The sequence below is a fragment of the Dreissena polymorpha genome, chromosome 4, assembly GCF_020536995.1.
Source record: "Dreissena polymorpha isolate Duluth1 chromosome 4, UMN_Dpol_1.0, whole genome shotgun sequence".
NCBI lineage: Eukaryota > Metazoa > Mollusca > Bivalvia > Myida > Dreissenidae > Dreissena > Dreissena polymorpha.
This window is the reverse complement of record NC_068358.1, coordinates 25,367,929-25,386,289: the sequence shown is the minus strand read 5'-3', so window position 1 is coordinate 25,386,289 and position 18,361 is coordinate 25,367,929. Positions and strand designations below refer to the sequence as shown.

General features: G+C 36.8%; 1 protein-coding gene and 1 long non-coding RNA gene across 2 annotated transcripts; one reads left to right on the top strand and one right to left on the bottom strand.

Moving 5' to 3' along the window:
* Positions 1-1,637: 1,637 nt before the first annotated feature.
* LOC127877919 (uncharacterized) lies at positions 1,638-13,000 on the top strand. Its single transcript, XM_052424239.1, has 10 exons — positions 1,638-1,993; positions 4,147-4,369; positions 5,195-5,481; positions 6,151-6,288; positions 6,805-6,906; positions 7,985-8,205; positions 8,503-8,748; positions 8,882-9,826; positions 10,078-10,339; positions 11,780-13,000. Exons 1-10 carry the CDS (start codon positions 1,832-1,834, stop codon positions 12,347-12,349), a joined length of 3,156 nt encoding a protein of 1,051 aa, XP_052280199.1. The 5' UTR covers positions 1,638-1,831; the 3' UTR covers positions 12,350-13,000.
* Positions 13,001-13,414: 414 nt separating this feature from the next.
* Positions 13,415-17,582, bottom strand: LOC127878000 (uncharacterized). Its single transcript, XR_008048707.1, has 2 exons — positions 16,931-17,582; positions 13,415-16,781 (listed from the first exon to the last, which is right to left on the bottom strand). It is a non-coding gene; the product is annotated as an uncharacterized LOC127878000 (long non-coding RNA).
* Positions 17,583-18,361: the final 779 nt, after the last annotated feature.

Here is an 18,361-nt window from a genome sequence, read left to right as displayed (position 1 = left end):
ATTTTCGAAGGACCATAATTCGGCCCCTAATCTTCAGATAAAACGCTTCTGATGATAAACCCTGCTAGGAATGATAATAACCAACCATAAGAACTTTCATTTTTATCCAGCTAAGGGTGAATAGAAGAAAAAAGAGCATTACCATTATCTCAGCAAGCACATTATTTGGGCCCTATAAGAACAACCCATGTTGGTCCTATATGGGTTTCGCATCCAATACGAAAGACATGGGAGCTCAAGACGGTGAGGGACGGACTAAATATGTCATGGTAAAAAAGCTAGTCAAAATTTCTGCCTCAATCACCGTGTGCCTGAAATGTTTTTGTTAAATAAATTATGAAGTTTTGCTATCGATCTGTATATTTATAAGTAATATGCCACATACGGTAGATCCAATTAAAATGTATATGTATATTTGCAGGATTATATTTTGCTTGCTGGGCCACACCGGGTCTCAAATCTGAACTCGATCTTGCGTTAATAGGGACTTGTTCACAGTTTTGCAAAGTGACAATTTTCTTTAAAAATGATTCCAAATGTATTATATATACTTAAACAAACAAATTATTACTCCTTTTTAAAGGGGCCTTTTCACGTTTTGGTAAATTGACTAAATAAAAAAAATGTTTCAGATTCGCAAATTTTCGTTTTAGTTATAATATTTGTGAAGCAAACAGTAATACTGAACATTTATCATGCTCTACAAAAGTCATTATATGCATCTTTTGACGATTTAAAACCCAGAAAATTATAAAGCGTTCCAACGCGAAACGATTGAATAATTTGGAGAGTTCTATTGTTGTCGTTTTATTTTGTGAAACTACGAGGATTGCTTATATAAATATAAAATACATCCTTCATTGCATGTCAGCTGGGCCCGTATTCACCAACCGATTCTTAAACTTAAGAATAAACAATAGACTTGGAACCAAGAAAAATGTGTTCAGTGTTTGAATATATACAGGCCTCCACTGGTGATTATGTCATTAACAAAATGTTCTATATGAAGAATAATATAAATTGAGATGTTTACTGTAGAGTTTGGCTCAAAATTAAAGACATTCTTGAATATTCTAATTTAAAGAATTTTCTTTATTCTTAGACTTACGTCTAAGAATTGTTTGGTGAATACGGGCCCTGGTCAGCACATAAGGTAGTCGTGAAGACTCAGCGATGACCTGTAAATAAACTCTGACATACACACACTTATTGCATGTGCAAGGATGGCCGACTGGTTTAAATGGTAGATTTTTTTACTCCAGTGGTGAGTAGTTTGAGCCCTGTTGAGGGTAACTTTTGTTTTGTTTTTTTTTAATTTTATTCTTGATTTTTTACTGGAGCTTTTTAGATCCAATGTTTATATTTATCAATATAAAGATTTTAATGACAGACTTCAATACATGCCAAAATCTGTGAAAAGGCCCCTTAAAGAAGTGTATATTAAAAATCCGTTCGTTGATTTCCCTGGGAAATGCACGTTTTTAACATCATTTTTCGTGCAATTATAATTATTTTAAACTATTCCAAATATCAGGGTTTTTTTGTTTTTAGTACATTAATTTTATGATAGTAAAAAAAACGCACCCTGTAATCAAGTCCATTAAAAAAGTTTTATTTTTACTTCCTGTTGAGTCGATTTCAACGTTTATCATCACAGTGAGTTCAATTAAACCTCGTATACTTGCGGCATCAGCTGATTGCTGAGGTCAATACATGTCATGTATCTGATAAACTATGGCGATTTATCTGAAAGTGGGTTTTACACTACTTGCTTTACAGTGGATATCTAGCTTCATAGCAGGGAGAAATAGCGGGATTAAGGGAAGACACAATGGATGAAGACGAAATCGATCGAATAAGTAACATGAAAATGGCAATCACAGCATGTCGGAACCAAAAAGTGGCTTATCAGGAAATAAAGCCTCAAGATGTGGCGAGATTAAAGTTGGAATTGAAGTTTCAACTTCACTGTACAGGAAAATCACGAAAACAGGTCAGTACTTTCGCTTTCAGTGTTATAAATTATAAGCGCAACGGGATCAGTTATCATGAAAATTCTCGTTGTTTTTCAAACTAAACTCGGATGATGATATTTGAGTAATCTCTTGGCTGAATACCAGTCAGCTCACGAACACTCTCAAATCTCAGCTATAATAATGTACTCACATCCCAGTGTGTTTTTCACCATTTTTGTGACTGGGGCCAGGTCTCTTTGGCTTGGGAATTATCGCATACTTGCGCATATAATTGCGCAATTAAAGTTGTTAATTTTATGCTTACAAATACTTTTAAATAAAAGTGATATCAATAGTATATTTTCTAAGGTTCAATTTATATAGCTAGTGTTTCATATTTGATGTTATGCGTAGTTGTTCTTTAACTCATGTGAAAAGTCTTTGTAATAACAAACACAAATGTGCGCTATACTCTTTAATGATGTTACTACGTTGGTGGCTCAAGTGAGACTGGCTTATCAGCTCACTGTACAATGTAATAGTAAGGTTATTCAAGCATGCAGCCATGTATAGTCTGTTTCTAGTTACACTATGCAACAGCTAGATTTGGAGATAATTTTACATGTTTAGGATTATTAAAAAATTCTTTGGACACCTTTAAAGGGATCTTTTCACGCTTTGGTAAATTGACAAAATTGAAAAAAGTTGTTTCAGATTCGCAAATTTTCGTTATAGTTATGATATTTGTGAGGAAACAGTAATACTGAACATTTACCATGGTCTAATATAGCCATTATATGCATCTTTTGACGATTTTAAAGCCTAAAAATTATAAAGCGTTGCAACGCGAAACGATTGAATAATTTGGAGAGTTCTGTTTTTGTCGTTAAATTTTGTGAAACTACGAAGATTGCTTATATAACGTATAAAATAATCATGTACAAGTACACGGTGGAATAGCTCAGTAGGCTAAAGCGTTTTTACTTCAGGACTCTGGCAGGACTGCAGGGGTCACTGGTTCGAAACCTGATCCGGGCAATGTTCTTTTCCTTTTTTTAATGTTATTCTTGATTTTTTTACTGGAGCTTTTACGATCCAATGTTTACATTTATCGATATAAAGCATTTAATGAATAAGTTAACAAATGCCAAAATCTGTGAAAAGGCCCCTTTAATTGGGAATTTTGGGGTTCCATTTGGGAAAATATATACCTTTTTCCCATTGGGAATGGGTCCCCCTACTGGACCAAAATTTGAACGAAAGAAACAACAACATGTTGTATTCCTCCTAAAACTTAGGGTTGAGTCGGACTCAAAATAAGCTTTTGTGAATACAAAATTGAGCATGATATACAAATTCATATCAACAATTGAAAAAAAAGCTCGAAGCTGAGTAAGAATATTGACTTTAGTATGTTCGATTGTTCGTGATAATAAGCCCATGGTATACGATAGGTTTAACATGGCCTGCATGCTTATTCCGTCAAAATCCGTCGATAATCGTAGCAGTTTCTTTGAGATTAAAAAAAAACGTTGATGATTTTTTTTTTAATATTTGAAGAGAAGTGTATCCACGTATTGGAGCCATACACCGTCCACTCCATAAGCGGATGTAAACGGTCTTATTTATTTTAATGAAGCGTGTGTGTTGTGCTGAATTAATAACTAAGCGAATTTGATCAGTATGACGTCAGTGTTGCCTTTATCATTGGTGTGATTACACCATTGTTCGTACCTACATATTACATAGAACAGAACAGAAAGTTTATTTTCGACTTAAGCATGTACAGCTCATCGTCACATGAGCATAATATTTGTTGTATTTTTTCCAACAATGATGATGTCCAGATACCATTTATTAATCACGTACTTGTTTAGTAATAAATATTGTAAAGAAGCCATTATTATTTGTCCAAAATGTAGCACCGCGTCTAATATTGACATTTTATTTATAAGCAAAAACGAAAAATTAATAAACCCATATAATCGCAATAAAATTAAATTTAGCAATAATACAATGAAATGAAATATTGTTCGGTTTCAATGCTATTAAATTAACAAGTGGTATTAAAACTAAGCAGAATAGCATTATCGCAACACTTTGACCGAGGTTCAATTTAATGCGAAGATCTATCAATAAACATTGATAGATCTTGGATTAATGACATGAAACAAAACGCCCCCTTTTGCAGACTGAAGCGTTCTTGGATGCCGCAAAACGCTATGAACAGCCTCGCATGGAGGCCCTTGCAGACATTTACAGCAAGGCGATGGACTTCACCCATACTCTGCAACTGAGCTCAGCGGACAACAGCGCCATTGCTGATATCTTCAAACACTTCCCCGACACCTATGCGGACCTGTCGAAGGAACGAGACAATCTGCTCAACAACGTCGCCCGGATTTTGGTCTTAGGTAATGATGGTTCTCAGAAAAAAACCTCTATTTGAGTCGTGTTCTGAGAAAACGGGGCTTTATGCATGTGCGTAAAGTGTCGTCCCAGATTAGCCTGTGCACAGGCTAATCAGGGACGACACTTTCCGCTCTTATAGTATTTTTAGTTTCAAGGAAGTGCCTCCTTAAGTACTGAAAATCAAGTTTAGGCGGAAAGTGTCGTCCCTGATAAGCCCGTGCGGACTGCACAGGCTAATCTGGGACGACACTTTACGCACATGCATTATGCCCAGTTTTTTTCAGAACGCGACTCATTTTATCGTGCTAGCCTTCAGGCTTACTTGAGCCTAGCGATAATCGAATGCTAATGTTCAATGGATTGTTTTTTATAAAGCTGCATGTATGTGCAGAACATTTGCAATTTAGATCGTACTCAACGTGTTAAGCCATTAATGAGCGATGTGCTTAATTAACTTCTTCGCAATGTTCAATATATTCTAACAAATAGACATAAAATTCGATTCCCTTATATTTTTATTTTGACTGTTTTATGAAGCATCATATGGATGTTGAATATCTGATGTAAAATAGCTCAAACCATTTTTGATTTAACTAAAACTATTAAATACAAAGCGGTTCATACATTTCTGCCCGTAGAGTTATCCAGAAAATTACAAGCTTATCTTGTCTAATAAATTGGGAGCAAACTGCCTTGTTAAACTCGAGTTATCATTCAAATTGTAAATCAGAGTATCTCATTTGTTTAGTAATTAGTAGTCAGATATTACCCTTTTGCTTAATACACTTATACGTGATAACAAGAAAAAAACATTTTATTTATATCAGGCGAGACTGGGGCTGGGAAAACAACATTCATCAACTTGTTGCTAGGTGACCACTTCCTGCCCTGCAGTTTGCTCAGTAACACACACACTATATGTGAGCTGCACTACTGCAGCACGGGTCACTACAGGGCGGTATTCCACGCGGCAGACGGTACTTTCGAGCAGATCGAAGCGTCTAGTGAGGACGGAGTGGCAAAGGATACTTTAAAGAAAGATCTGGAGAAAAAGATTGAGGATCCGAAAGGCTATAAGAAGATACAGATATTTGGTCCTTTCGAAATTCTCAAAGTATGTCTAGTTTACATTTTGATTTTATTACGCGTCGGTTGAGTTGATTGTATTAGCGTGTGTCGTTACGGCCGTTGAACATTTGTATTAAACGGTTAATTCAATTGACGTATTATATTATTATTTCTTAGAAGAGAGCATATCATATTTAAAAAACGTTGCTATCATAAGAGAGAGCTTTCGAAGCTCAGGCGGCGATGTCATTGGCGCTCGCAATTGGCGATCATTACTGTGACGGGAAGGCTCAGCACCCAAATTCTACTGCGGAGACCTCAGTTTCCCAAAGTCCGTAAAAGTTTTTTTGTCCCCAAATACTAGTAAGACGTGAAATTCCTCAAGCAATAACTCCAATGAAATATCCAATGATATTTTAATGGCACCTGCACAATGAGACCGTGTTTGAAAGGAGAATTATATGGTATTTCCTCTTAGAATTGCAGTTATTCACAATGTCTTACTCATCTCGCACTGCTTGTTTTATAGGAGCATGCTAATTGTCGATGAGGTTTAAGCCTTTTCTAACGGAGCGAATGAACTAACAGCTGTCTGTAGTGGTTATAAAAGCTACTTTGCATTTCACGAATATCTGGCAGTGAACGTCTGATGTTAATATTAACATCGGTCTGCAAACGGATTACGTCTGTAATAATGCGGTTGTGTTCTCACCAGAGCGGTGTAGTGATCGTGGACAGCCCCGGGGTGGGTGAGTCCGAGGAGATGAACGCGATGGTTCTGGACTATGTTTGTACAGCGGCAGCGTTCATCTACGTCATCGACATCACAAACGCCGGCGGGGTGCAGGAACGGGTAGGTTTCACGTGATGAATTATATTTCTTGTGTAAAATGGTTTAGCAAATATAGTTCAACAAGTGTCCCGTGTTGTAATGATTTAACCGTGCAGTGATTGGATTGAGCAATTAAGTTACGGTTACGTTTCAGTTGGTTATGTGATGGTTGAACGTTGACTGTCATTTTTTGGCAATAAATGTGCTGCTGTTGTGTTAGTGTGACACAACATAACTTCAGAAATCGCCACACAACCTTACAAAATCGATTTATTTCCAACTGATCGTATATAATAAGTAACAAAAGAGGCTTAACGCATCTGCGTAAACTGTCGTCCCAGAAGAGCAAGTGCAGTCCGCATGAGCTTATCACAAACGATCATTTCCGCCTTAACTTTTTTGGTCGATATTAACAGATTTCCTTTTTCCGAAAAATAAATAAAGCGAAAAGTGTCGTCCCGATTAGCCTGTGCAAACATGTGCATTAAGCCCAGTTTTCCAAGAAAATTCAGATGAATTTCAGAAACTCAATTGCAGATGAAGGCCCTGATCAGCCATATATGCCGCAAAGTTCTCGATACGATGGAGGAAATGCCTGGGGTAGAGACGACACTCTTCATCTGCAACAAGTGGGACGAGGTAACTACATCGCTCTTGTGATACACGTGTTTTACAGCGGATGGTTTATGTTTTATATTTTCGTTACCTTAATGCACTTGTACACAGATTGAAAAATGACACTTTAAACATGAAATATATATATATATATATATATATATATATATATATATATATATATATATATATATATATATATATATATATATATATATATATATATATCTATATATATATATATATATATATATATATATATATATATATATATATTAAAGTTTACGTTGTATTGGAGCAAGCGAATATATATATATATATATATATATATATATATATATATATATATATATATATATATATATATATTAAAGTTTACGTTGTATTGGAGCAAGCGAACTAACACTTCCGACTAACAATAAAGCATAAACTACGATGGTTGATCATCAATCAAAATCAATTAAATAAAAAATCGTATGTAACGCTTTTCAGCTATAATTTGCAAAACACGTGTACACGTGTACTATATACGCAGTGTTAAAAATGGTCAAATTGTACAGATTGGATGGTATTGTGGCCGAGCGTTAGCTTTACTCCTAAAGGTCTCAGGTTCGAATTCCGCTGAAATAAAAAAATCTGATATCTTTTTCTTGCCTAGGGATAGATATATTCTTGCTCTTACAATACAAAAAGGTATCTATTAGTTCAGGTGCAATTATCTATACATCACACAGCTGTATCGGCAATTCAATTTCAAAACACTTCCGTCCGATATTGTGATAACTTACAGTCAGTGAGCTAATCGTGCGCAGAAATATAACAGCTTCGTTCTGGGAACACTGGGCTTGATGCATGTGCGTAAAGTGTCATCCCATATTAGCCTCTGCAGTCCTCACAGGCTTATCAGCGACGACGCTTTCCGCTTTTATGGAATTTTTCATTTATATGAAGTCTCTTTTAAACGAAAATCAAGTCTTGGCGATACGTGTTGTCTCTCATTAGCATGTGCGGACTGCACAGGCTAATCTTGGACGACACTTTAACCACGTGCATTAAGCCCAGTTTTTCCAGAACGAGGCTCAATATTCTCTACACTGCACAGGTACAACAGCGAGACAAGCACGAGGTACTGACGGACACGACCCGGAAGATCCAGGAGCTCTGGAAGGGGTGCCAGGAGAGCCAGGTTATACCATTCTCTACTCGGGAGGCGCAGCTTATTCAGGACCGGGGCTGCGTCAGTCCCAAGTTCAGCCGCGTATTCGACAGGCTCAAGGAGCTGATTCCCGCCTCTCAAGTCATGAGCACGTACAAAGCAATGCGGTAGGTGATACGTGTATGTATATATATATATATATATATATACATAAAATTTATGTAGCGAGCATTACAATATTATAAAGTGTATACAATGATTAATTGGACTTGGTGCTCGCTTCTGATCTTCAAACCCTTGACGAGACATTTAAAAATATCTTGTTATTTGAAACTGTATTAAGCGGTTCTTTCGTATTAAAAAACTACATGATAATGTTTTTATCCACAGGTAGTAAACTGTACTGTGGCTAAGGGATACATTAGACGTTGCTTGTATGCGAGTTAAGTCTCCGTGTATTACAGGTTCTTACAGAAGTATCTGGAAGGTGGCGAGAGTATCATTAGCACACATCTTCGCTACTGTAGACTGAATGCCGAGGAGCGAAAGCGAAAGACAGAAGAAGCAAATGTGCGGTTGAACGAACTGCTGACAAATATGGAGACGTTTTTTGAGGATCAGATAACAATGTTAGACAAAGCCGTTGAAGATGTGTCCAAAGAACTGCGTATTCATTTACTTGATACAAAGATAAAAGAGCATGTCTGCAGGTAGATTTTGGTGTATATATTTTTAAGTATTTGTGATGCATGTTTGGATAAAAACTAAGTAAATCTACTGCAGTAAGTAAATGTTCGAGCGTGTGACATTTTGGCGTTTTATCAACCTTTATTTTATCTTTAGGTTTTCAATAACGGAATTGCCAAAAGAGAATACATGGGAGAAGGCGGCAGTAGAAGTTCGGATCAAAGTTTACGAACACTTGAGGGAAACGATTGCACAATGGGAAGCCACTGGAAAAATAACGGAGGCGGTCTTAGAAAAAATTAAAGGTGACATGAACAGATCCTTTCCAAGGTTTCAAGCGGAATTGGATAATTTAAAACGTGGTTTAGCTGGAAAGCCAGTGAAATTGGGTGAAAATATTTCGCTTGATGAGGAAGGCACAGATATACTTCCCCAGTTTGTTAAGAATATTTTCCATAAAAAATTCGACAGGTTAGTTCTATATGCCCCGCTGTTACCGTTCGTGTTTGTCACTGTTGTTGGTCGTTTGCCCTACGTGGGTATAAGGCGCTTGCAACATACCTTCCACGTTTATGGAATGGAAAAGGAGTTCGAAAAGGCGAGGGGGAACACCGAAGCACTTACAAGTGTAGCAGAATTGTACGCGGCGAAAGTGTTTACCAACATCACAGAAAAACTCGGTGTGCACGAAATAGTAAAGACCGACATGCAGATTTTGTACGATCTGCTAAATACTCAGCAGCAGCGGATGAAAGCACAGATCGAGGTCGACAAAAACTTCGTCAATCTTCTTCCAGAAGAGACAAAGACCGTTGAAAACGTGCTGAAGCTTTGTGAGCCGATATCGGCGGAGTTTCAGATCATAACATACATGGTGGAACATTTTTGTATGTTGTACTTTCCTTCCCGCAATGTGCTGGATCCAAATGCCATATCAGTGGAAGTAACGTGTATTTGCTCTGGACTGTTGGCGGACATAAAGACAGGTACCATGGCAGAATCGGTTACAGGTCACAGAAGGACAGTTTGTATAAGACGACCGACGCAAAAAGTCGAGCCCTGTGAAATAAGGAGATACAAAAAAATATTAGCAGCCTACTGGTAAATTTTGATGTATATATTTCTTTAACAGCTTAGGTTCTAAAAGTGACTATATGTAATGCGTCCGTTTTTAATACAATGGTAGTGCTAATTGGTCTCGCTTGTGGAATTATTTTGGTCGACCTTTAGTTTCATTATGGAGCCAATCTACACATTTTCATTCAGAGGAATGATAGCAGTGTTTTAACTTAGCGTTTTAGACGTGCACGCTCGATGGCGATTTTCTTACTACGAATGTCGTTTTATTTCAGTGACGGGGACCTAGTTAATTTTGCTCAACTGAAAGGGTTTTGGATACCTGATCCAAAAGAATGCCGAGTGTATCAAGTATTCGAGCCACTGAAATATAGTTTACGCGAACATTTGAGATCGCGAAGAGGCGATCCAGATTTCATCCGCAACCTACACAACCACAGTCTGTCCCTGATCCGTGCTGTCGTCCGCGGGCTGGAATACCTGCACTATCGGAAGGAGTCGTGCGTGCACTTTGACCTCTCGCTGGACTCTGTGGCTGTGAGTTAATAAGACGCGCTATGGGAAGACTGGGCTTAGTGCATATGCGTGCAGTGTCGGCCTAGATTAGCCCGTGTTGTCCGCACAAGCTGATCAGGGACGACACTTTCCGCCTGGACTGGATTTGCGTTTAGAAGAGTCTTCTCTTAAAGCGAACATTCCATAAAAGCGGAAAGCGTTTCCCCTGATTAGCCTGTGCTGACTGCACAAGTGAATCTGAGACGACACTTTACGCTTATGCATTAAGCCTAGTTTTCACAGAACGAGGCTATGATAACCGCGGGCAAACAGAACTTAAGCAATATTTATATTCCGAATGTGTTTGGCTTAATTGATAATTGGTCCGGTCAGATTCGCGTTCATGTGTCATAACTTGGTCCGGTCAAATTCACGTTCGTATGTCATAACTCGCTTTCTATCATCTCCGCATGAAACGTTACATTTTAATAAGCGTCAATTTCTCGAACACTTTCTCAACGGTACCCGAAAAGGACGAGAATTCCCGTTGAAACCTTTAATACTTATTGAATTTTAAAAGGTTATTCATCACAAGGGAAGATCACATTAAGGGCTGTTTTCGTGTTCTCTTGCATTGGTTTGCATTGCAACTTTTTGGTCCATACCAAGTTTCCAAATGTTAATCAAAGACATTAACGTCTTACAATAAGAACTACATAACATGCCTGTCAACGTTCTAAAGTGATGGACAATAAACGACAACCAGTGACTTTCTTAGAAACAAGTGACTTTCCCTAATATCCGTATATTTTCTTTGGAATCAATGACTTTTAAAATACCAATTGACTATATATATGTGAAACATGAGTTATTAGAATTAGCTTACCATAACAACAAATTAATAAGCAACAAGTCGATTTTGTGGTAACAAATGTTATTACAAAGCATCAAATGACATTTTTAGAAACACGAAACTTTCGTGGAAGCCATTTATTACTTAATTTAGTATCTACGTTAGCGACAATTGACTTTATATTATCCAATTGTTTCCTCTATCAACAGTTAATAGCACTTGTATCACGTTACTTCAAAAGCAAACAATTAATGGCTTCCTTAATGTCATCTTACTCGCTGTTGCATCAAGTGACATACGGAACAATTAATTCCGTTAGCAACTTTCTTATTTGTATTTCATTACCGCACCAGTATGCACTTTTCGGAAGCATTACCCATATTTCTATTTGCTATTAGAATAATTGTATATCTATTTTGGAATGTAAATTTGATAGTTTGAAACACTAATTTCAAGTTTTGATATTTTTTTCAGTTTAGAATGTAATAACTAATAGTTGTATGAACCAAATCTTCATATAATGGATTTAACAGAAAAAAGAAGAAACCATATAAAAGACAAAGCACTTAGTGGTGTTTTATAAATATTTCAAAAACGTGTCGTATCTAAACTTCATACATTTATTTTAGGTGGACATGCGAGGTGAAATCAAACTTAATAATATTTGCCTTGTTCGACCTGTTCATATTCGTCTTCGAAGTAATGACGGGAAACTCAACGTAATAAAATACGTTCATCTCGCGCCTAATCTTCTTGACGGCAAATGCATAACGCGTTGTGACGCAGACGTTGGCGAGGTCAGTCTTGTTTCCAGTGCCAGCTACGGGACTAGAGAAGACATGTACAGCGTTGGGATTATTATGTGGGAGATGTGGAGAGGCGAAGAGTTCGCTGGAGAATGTGGAACCATAGAGGTAAAGAACAACCAGGATCAGGAGACCGGTTCGAACATACAGAACCTCACCGAGCAGCTGTCCGATAAACTGCGGAGCATGGCACCAAAGAGAGCTGATTTCTTCAATGATAATGTTGAACCTCTGTTGCCGGGTACTTGGTGGACGACGATGTCGAACTGTCTGAATATGTGGAAGAACTTAAGTGCAATGAGCTGGCTGAAAGACTGGCATGGAGTTGTCGACTACCCGCTGGTCACTATCGCATCCATACCCAGCAAGGATTACCAATGCGAACATTTGTGAACGCACATTAACTGGTGGTTAACTTTTAAACCTTTTAACGTCATACATTTTCGTATGTGTTAAACAATGCCTATTTTGTTAACGCGTTAATTCGCCGATCTCTGATGTAGGAAAAAAAAGAAATGTGCGTGGCCCATTTTCCGATTTGTATGTTATACTACCAGGGGAGAGGGGGTCATTTGTGAGTCCCTTGCAGGAAATGGATCCTGTTTATCAGCAACAATTAGCGAAAGTATGATTATTATGGGTTATATTTAGTACATCCGTATCGACCTGACTCCATTTATTCCATCACAGTTAGGACTATTTCAGTCGCTATATATTACCCGATAATCCATTATAACCATGACAACCATTATTTAAAGCAAATTTTGTGAAACATTGACGATAATGGTGCTTTAGAATTTCATAAAACAACGTTCGCCATTGAAAGTATTAAATGAATTTTGGCATATGTTTCTATTTAAAGATTTAATGAAATAGAAGTCCAATCGGGACCGGGGTATTCCAAATGAAAATGCGTAAATTACCTTACGCGATATATGTGCATTTGTGTACTGTTAATATGACCAATTAAGAACTTATTGTAAATTTCGATTTCATTTAACATGTGCAAGCTATTTTCTGAAAATCGGGACAAAATGATTTTTTTTAGTAAACCCACATTTGAGTGCAAATGGTCGAAATATGTTTGTGATTTTAATGTAAATTTATACATAAAACATAAAATACAAGTTAATGTAGAAAAACACAAACAACAAATACAAATCAATGTGTTTCTACTTGTTTGGAATAAAAAAAACAGAAACAATTTAATTCAGATTTTGATAACATATCTTCATCTTTTATTGCATTTCTTGTCTTTTATCCGCTGTGTGTCGGCTGTTTTCCCTGGGGTATCCCGAAAAACACAATACACACAATGGGTAATATAGTTGATCACACTGAGCGCTAATCCTTATTATTCTCCCTTGACGAAGTCAACGCTATCAATACAGATTTACTGCATTAACGTTTTAAAGAAAATGCCAAGTCTTCACACAACTAAGCACAAAACACAACACGTTTTGCATTGGGCAAGGCTTGCGATCAGTATATTGACAACACACATCCACGAATATTACATATTCGTATCATATAGCAATCAAGTACAATCGTAGTACAACCATGACAGGACAATTTTCGATCTATAAATTATATAACAAATTATAACTATAAAGTGTATACATCACTTTTAGTATTGTGTCCTTAATTGGTGTTTTCAAGGCCAGGGTAAAAACCAGAGATAAAAATTCATCAGAAGCCCAATGTAAAATAACTCTGGAAAACTGTACCTGAAAACAACCAATATTAACATGTAACTAAACATTATGTAACACAAACATTACATGTCATTTGAGCCAATTTACTACTTATGCGGTTCGAATTTAAAAAAGTAAAAGTTTACTGATCGAAGTCTAGCGTAGAACTGACCAAACAATCAACACCCCGTGCAAATTCCCGCCTGTGTCCACCTGAGTGACCATCACTCACGTGACAACCACACGCATGAACGAACCGCACATATACCTGTTTTGTGCGGTGCGTTATGTTTAGACATACGTTCTGTGCTATACTCCGTAACGCACAGAACTGAAAAGTCTTCACACAACTAAGCACAAAACACAACACGTTTTGCATTGGGCAAGGCTTGCGATAGAACAAAAACAAAGGTTAGTAAGGTTTTAAATTCGAACCGCAAATCAATTATAATTTCAATTGTCTAGTGATAAAAAGCTTTTTGTCTAGAGAATCATCAATGTACTCATCTTTAGCCCTATCAGACTTCCATCGACCATGTCGCTTCAAACATCTCTAAAACACGCCCTCGGCGTTAGCTAGTCTAAATAATTACATATATATAACCAATAACTGGTTTGAACAAAAATCATTTGATTCATCTGACCAATTTGCTAATTACATATTTGTTAATAAAACGCCATATGGGAAGTTGTAGTTGTACATTTTGCAATTATAATATCCGAACCATTCGTATACATGCCAGTATTATAATGGCGTACATTAATAACAAAGTGATCAGATTTAAATTGTAGGTCATTACAATGAAACTCACTTAATTTGTTAATATTCATGATACATGTACATGCATAACCCAAAAATGATCAATCAATGAAAACAGAGGAATCTCCTTATATCAAACACAATGTTTGTATCATCTCTAATGAATGCACATGTACATGATACATCTTTCTTGTGAGATGGTTTGAAACACACACGCTTTGAAGCTTCTTATAATAGTTTGTTAAATCTTTCTTTGGATCATGTACACTATTAATAGAATGGATCCATTTAATACTGTAAAACACAGATGTTAAAACGTTATTAGATTTCCTCGACCCATCAATTGAGCCATGTACATTACTACTGATATATGTAAGGCTGGCATGGCGACTACATTTTCTTCACAGTATTTGAAATGTGCACATGAAGAATTCTTTTCTTCACCGTATTGTCTGCTCTTGATTGTTCTAAGTATTTACTTAGCCATTCGGTCCGCCATCTAATCTCTTCGAAGCCCATGCAAGCCCGAGCCCTCTAATCGCTCCTTCAGAGTACCTCTCAAAACATTTCCTGTCAAACATATGTACTATACATCAATAACTGTATTGTGATATGCATCTTAACGCTATCTTATTTAATGATAATCTAGTGTTACCAAAACAACCTGGAATCATACAGTCTCTACCAAACTTTTTGCAATATTTCACAATGTGTCCGTATGACAAATCAACATTAGCCAATAAGGCGAACTGCCCCTTTTCGGAACAACAAGGATGCATTTTGCTTTCTCCGATATCATCTTATTGATACAGATTGATACCAACCTAGTTTCTGAACTAACCAGTTTACATTGTTTCCCCATATTGAACTAAGGCACCCACTGCCTCTTTTCATTGAATCCAGTATCCACACTACATATTTAAATCTAAAGCTATTTCTTATGACTACCATTCAATAATATAGATTTTACATTTTATTGTCTGAATACACTTTGATGGACGAATTTTGCAAAGCATTTAAAACATTTCATATAACATAACATCCGGGGACCATAGCATACTCTCTGCTCTCTTCATGGAGCATCTCTGCTCACTTCCGGGAGCAATCTACTGGGCTCTATGTCCACTTCCGGGGACCATAGCCTACAAATTCTGCTCACTTCCGGGAGCAATCTACTGGGCTCTATGTCCACTTCCGGGGACCATAGCAAACTCTTTCTGCTCACTTCCTGGAGCAAAAACATACCTTTTCTAGCCGTATGCAAGGCATTTTCTTGATCATAAGAATTTTTACTTACGTCATATTGAACGACGGAATACTTATCCGGTTTATCTTGAAAACCAACTTCCGGTGGCTTAATGTATTGACTTCATATTAAATCACAATATGCATTACCTGTTTCGTTTATAAAAACACTGGCAGTGTACCTCCTTGATTTTAACAGTGTAATAAAGTAATCACTTCCAGGAATAACTTTTCTCTTTTCGTCAATAATCTGTTCACTTCCGGGAACAGGTTGCTCTTTTTATTAAGATCATGTACATTCCAATTTTCTCATTTTCGGGTCTCAAAGACCACGAGTACATACCTTTACTCTCTTCGTCATTGGAATAAAACAAATTGAAAATAAATTTGCTTTTTTATTTTTATGAAAATCGTTAGCTTGACAGTCATTTCGCCTATATCTACATTAAAGCTACAACTTTCTATAAAACCTCCATAAACCATAACGTGTGGTACTTGCATCAGCAAATATATTACACAAAAACAACTGATTGTGTTTGAAATCTTTTCCACCGTTGATTAACTGCCTAGTGCTTTCTTTCCATAATCTAAGTTTGGAAATAGCTTGCAACGTTACAATAACGGGAGCTTTCCAACTAGCTCTGGTATATATGCAATTGTATATATGCATTGTTATCACAAACTTTATTTACAATCACACTCTAAAAGGAAATTATCTGCCCTACAAGACTAGCTATTAATTTATCTTTTGGTACTACTTTTTCTTTCGTTTGATAAATTAGATAGATCATCGAATCATTACTTTTTTCTAGCCTAGCTACTCAATTTTTAATTATGAAAAACTGCATTTTATGCATATCGATCACATGCCCGAGCCATTCTACTCTCTGAGAAGGAATCAAAATACTGTTTCTTCAGCCAGTTAACATCCAAACTCGTCTAGTCACTAGCATATAATGTTTTTTTTTTCATATTCTACACTGTGATGTATGCCATCATCACAAAAGCAAATAACTATTTTAAGTCAATTTGACGTAAGAATGCTAGTACACCTCATTTTAGTTTTAACGAGTTTTAGTAAATATATGATCGGCTGTTATCGTGCCAAATATAAGCTAATAACAACCTAACACTGCCTGCTATTCTCTTGATAGCTCAAACCACACCGTTCGTGAATGTATCAATATCATGATATGCTCCTCTAATATCGAAAGTAGAACAAATAAATAAATATATGATCGGCCGTTATCGTGCCAAATATAAGCTTATAACAACCTAACACTGCCTGCTATTCTCTTGATAGCTCAAACCACACCGTTCGTGAATGTATCAATATCATGATACGCCCCTCTAATATCGAAAGTAGAACAAATAAATAAATAATAATTTTAAATATATCGAGGCCTCCCATTCTTATTAAATACGACTATAAACGTATTAACGGGCGTATTAACAACATGATAAATGTCACGTGGGTTTTCAGTCTACTAACCGACAAACTTCCGGTAACAATATTTTTTAATTTTTTTTTTCCATGATTTTTTCCATGATTTTTTCCTTTTTGATAAATTTCTATTCTATGATCCTTTTGATCAATTGCTCCTTTTATCTCTTTCTGTACGTTACCGTTTTCCGACGGAAAAGGAAACATATAACCGCAATTTACTACATCTAAAATGTAACAACCATCCGTAGCCTGCTACAGTTTGGCTACATGGGCTTTCGTTCTTTTTACCGGAGAGCTTCTAGCATCAATTTCTATAATATGATCCTTTTGATCCAGTTTTATAATAAGATCCTTTTGATACATTGAGACAGATCTTTTTGTACGTTACCGTTTTCCGACGGAAAAAAATAAACTTATAACCGCCATTTACTACATCGAAAATGTACTTACTATCAGTAGTCTCATGCTACTTAACCGCGAGGGGCCTTCCTTCAACTTACCGGCGAACTATACATGGATCCTTTTGATCACGTTCGACTTTAGGAACTTTCTGTACGTTACGTTTTCCGACGAACACGAAACTACCCATTTTCTGATAACGGGGTTCTATGCATAATTAACTTAACTTATTGGTCGAGCTGTTTGCTGAACATCCAGCTGCTCCTCTCCGATGACCCGGTTCGCCACATGCGAAACATAGTCCTGTGCGTCTCAATGGTAATTGAGTTTCAGCCCCTTGTGTTGCGATGTTAGATGAAGCTTCCGGCTTCTGATATGACCCGTCAAGAGCGCCGCGTGGCGTTATGTTTCCGCCTTTTTATATGCCATCGCCTCTACCTTGTATTTTTCTGCAAATAACATTACGTCATCAGACTCGCAAAACATTTACACATATACATATAGAATGTATACAACACCACAAAGAATAGCAATTTATTCCCCAGTAAGTTCGAAAGCTTTTGTCGTGTTCTACCATTAATGACCTGTGAATTTTCGGTCACGTGCCATCAATATTTTTATTTGTAAATTGATCGGCTTTCTCTTGTGCTGAAATTGTTACTTGAAATATACATCGTTTCAACTCTGTTACTACTTCGTTACACTCGATACTATGCTCGAGATTCAGTATAACGGATTTAACAGATTTACGTTTCTTTTAGCATTTATCTTTTCTATGATGCGTTCCAAATCTTGCAGCATAGACACCTGTGTTCTGCTAAGGTCGACAACACGATGTAGGATTTGTACACGAAGACAAG

Coding starts and splice junctions, on each gene's coding strand:
- LOC127877919 (XM_052424239.1), top strand. CDS start 1,832: ATGGATGAAGACGAAATCGATCGAATAAGTAACATGAAAATGGCAATC. Junction 6,289..6,804: donor CCGGCGGGGTGCAGGAACGG/GTAGGTTTCACG, acceptor ACTCAATTGCAG/ATGAAGGCCCTGATCAGCCA. Junction 9,827..10,077: donor AAAATATTAGCAGCCTACTG/GTAAATTTTGAT, acceptor GTTTTATTTCAG/TGACGGGGACCTAGTTAATT.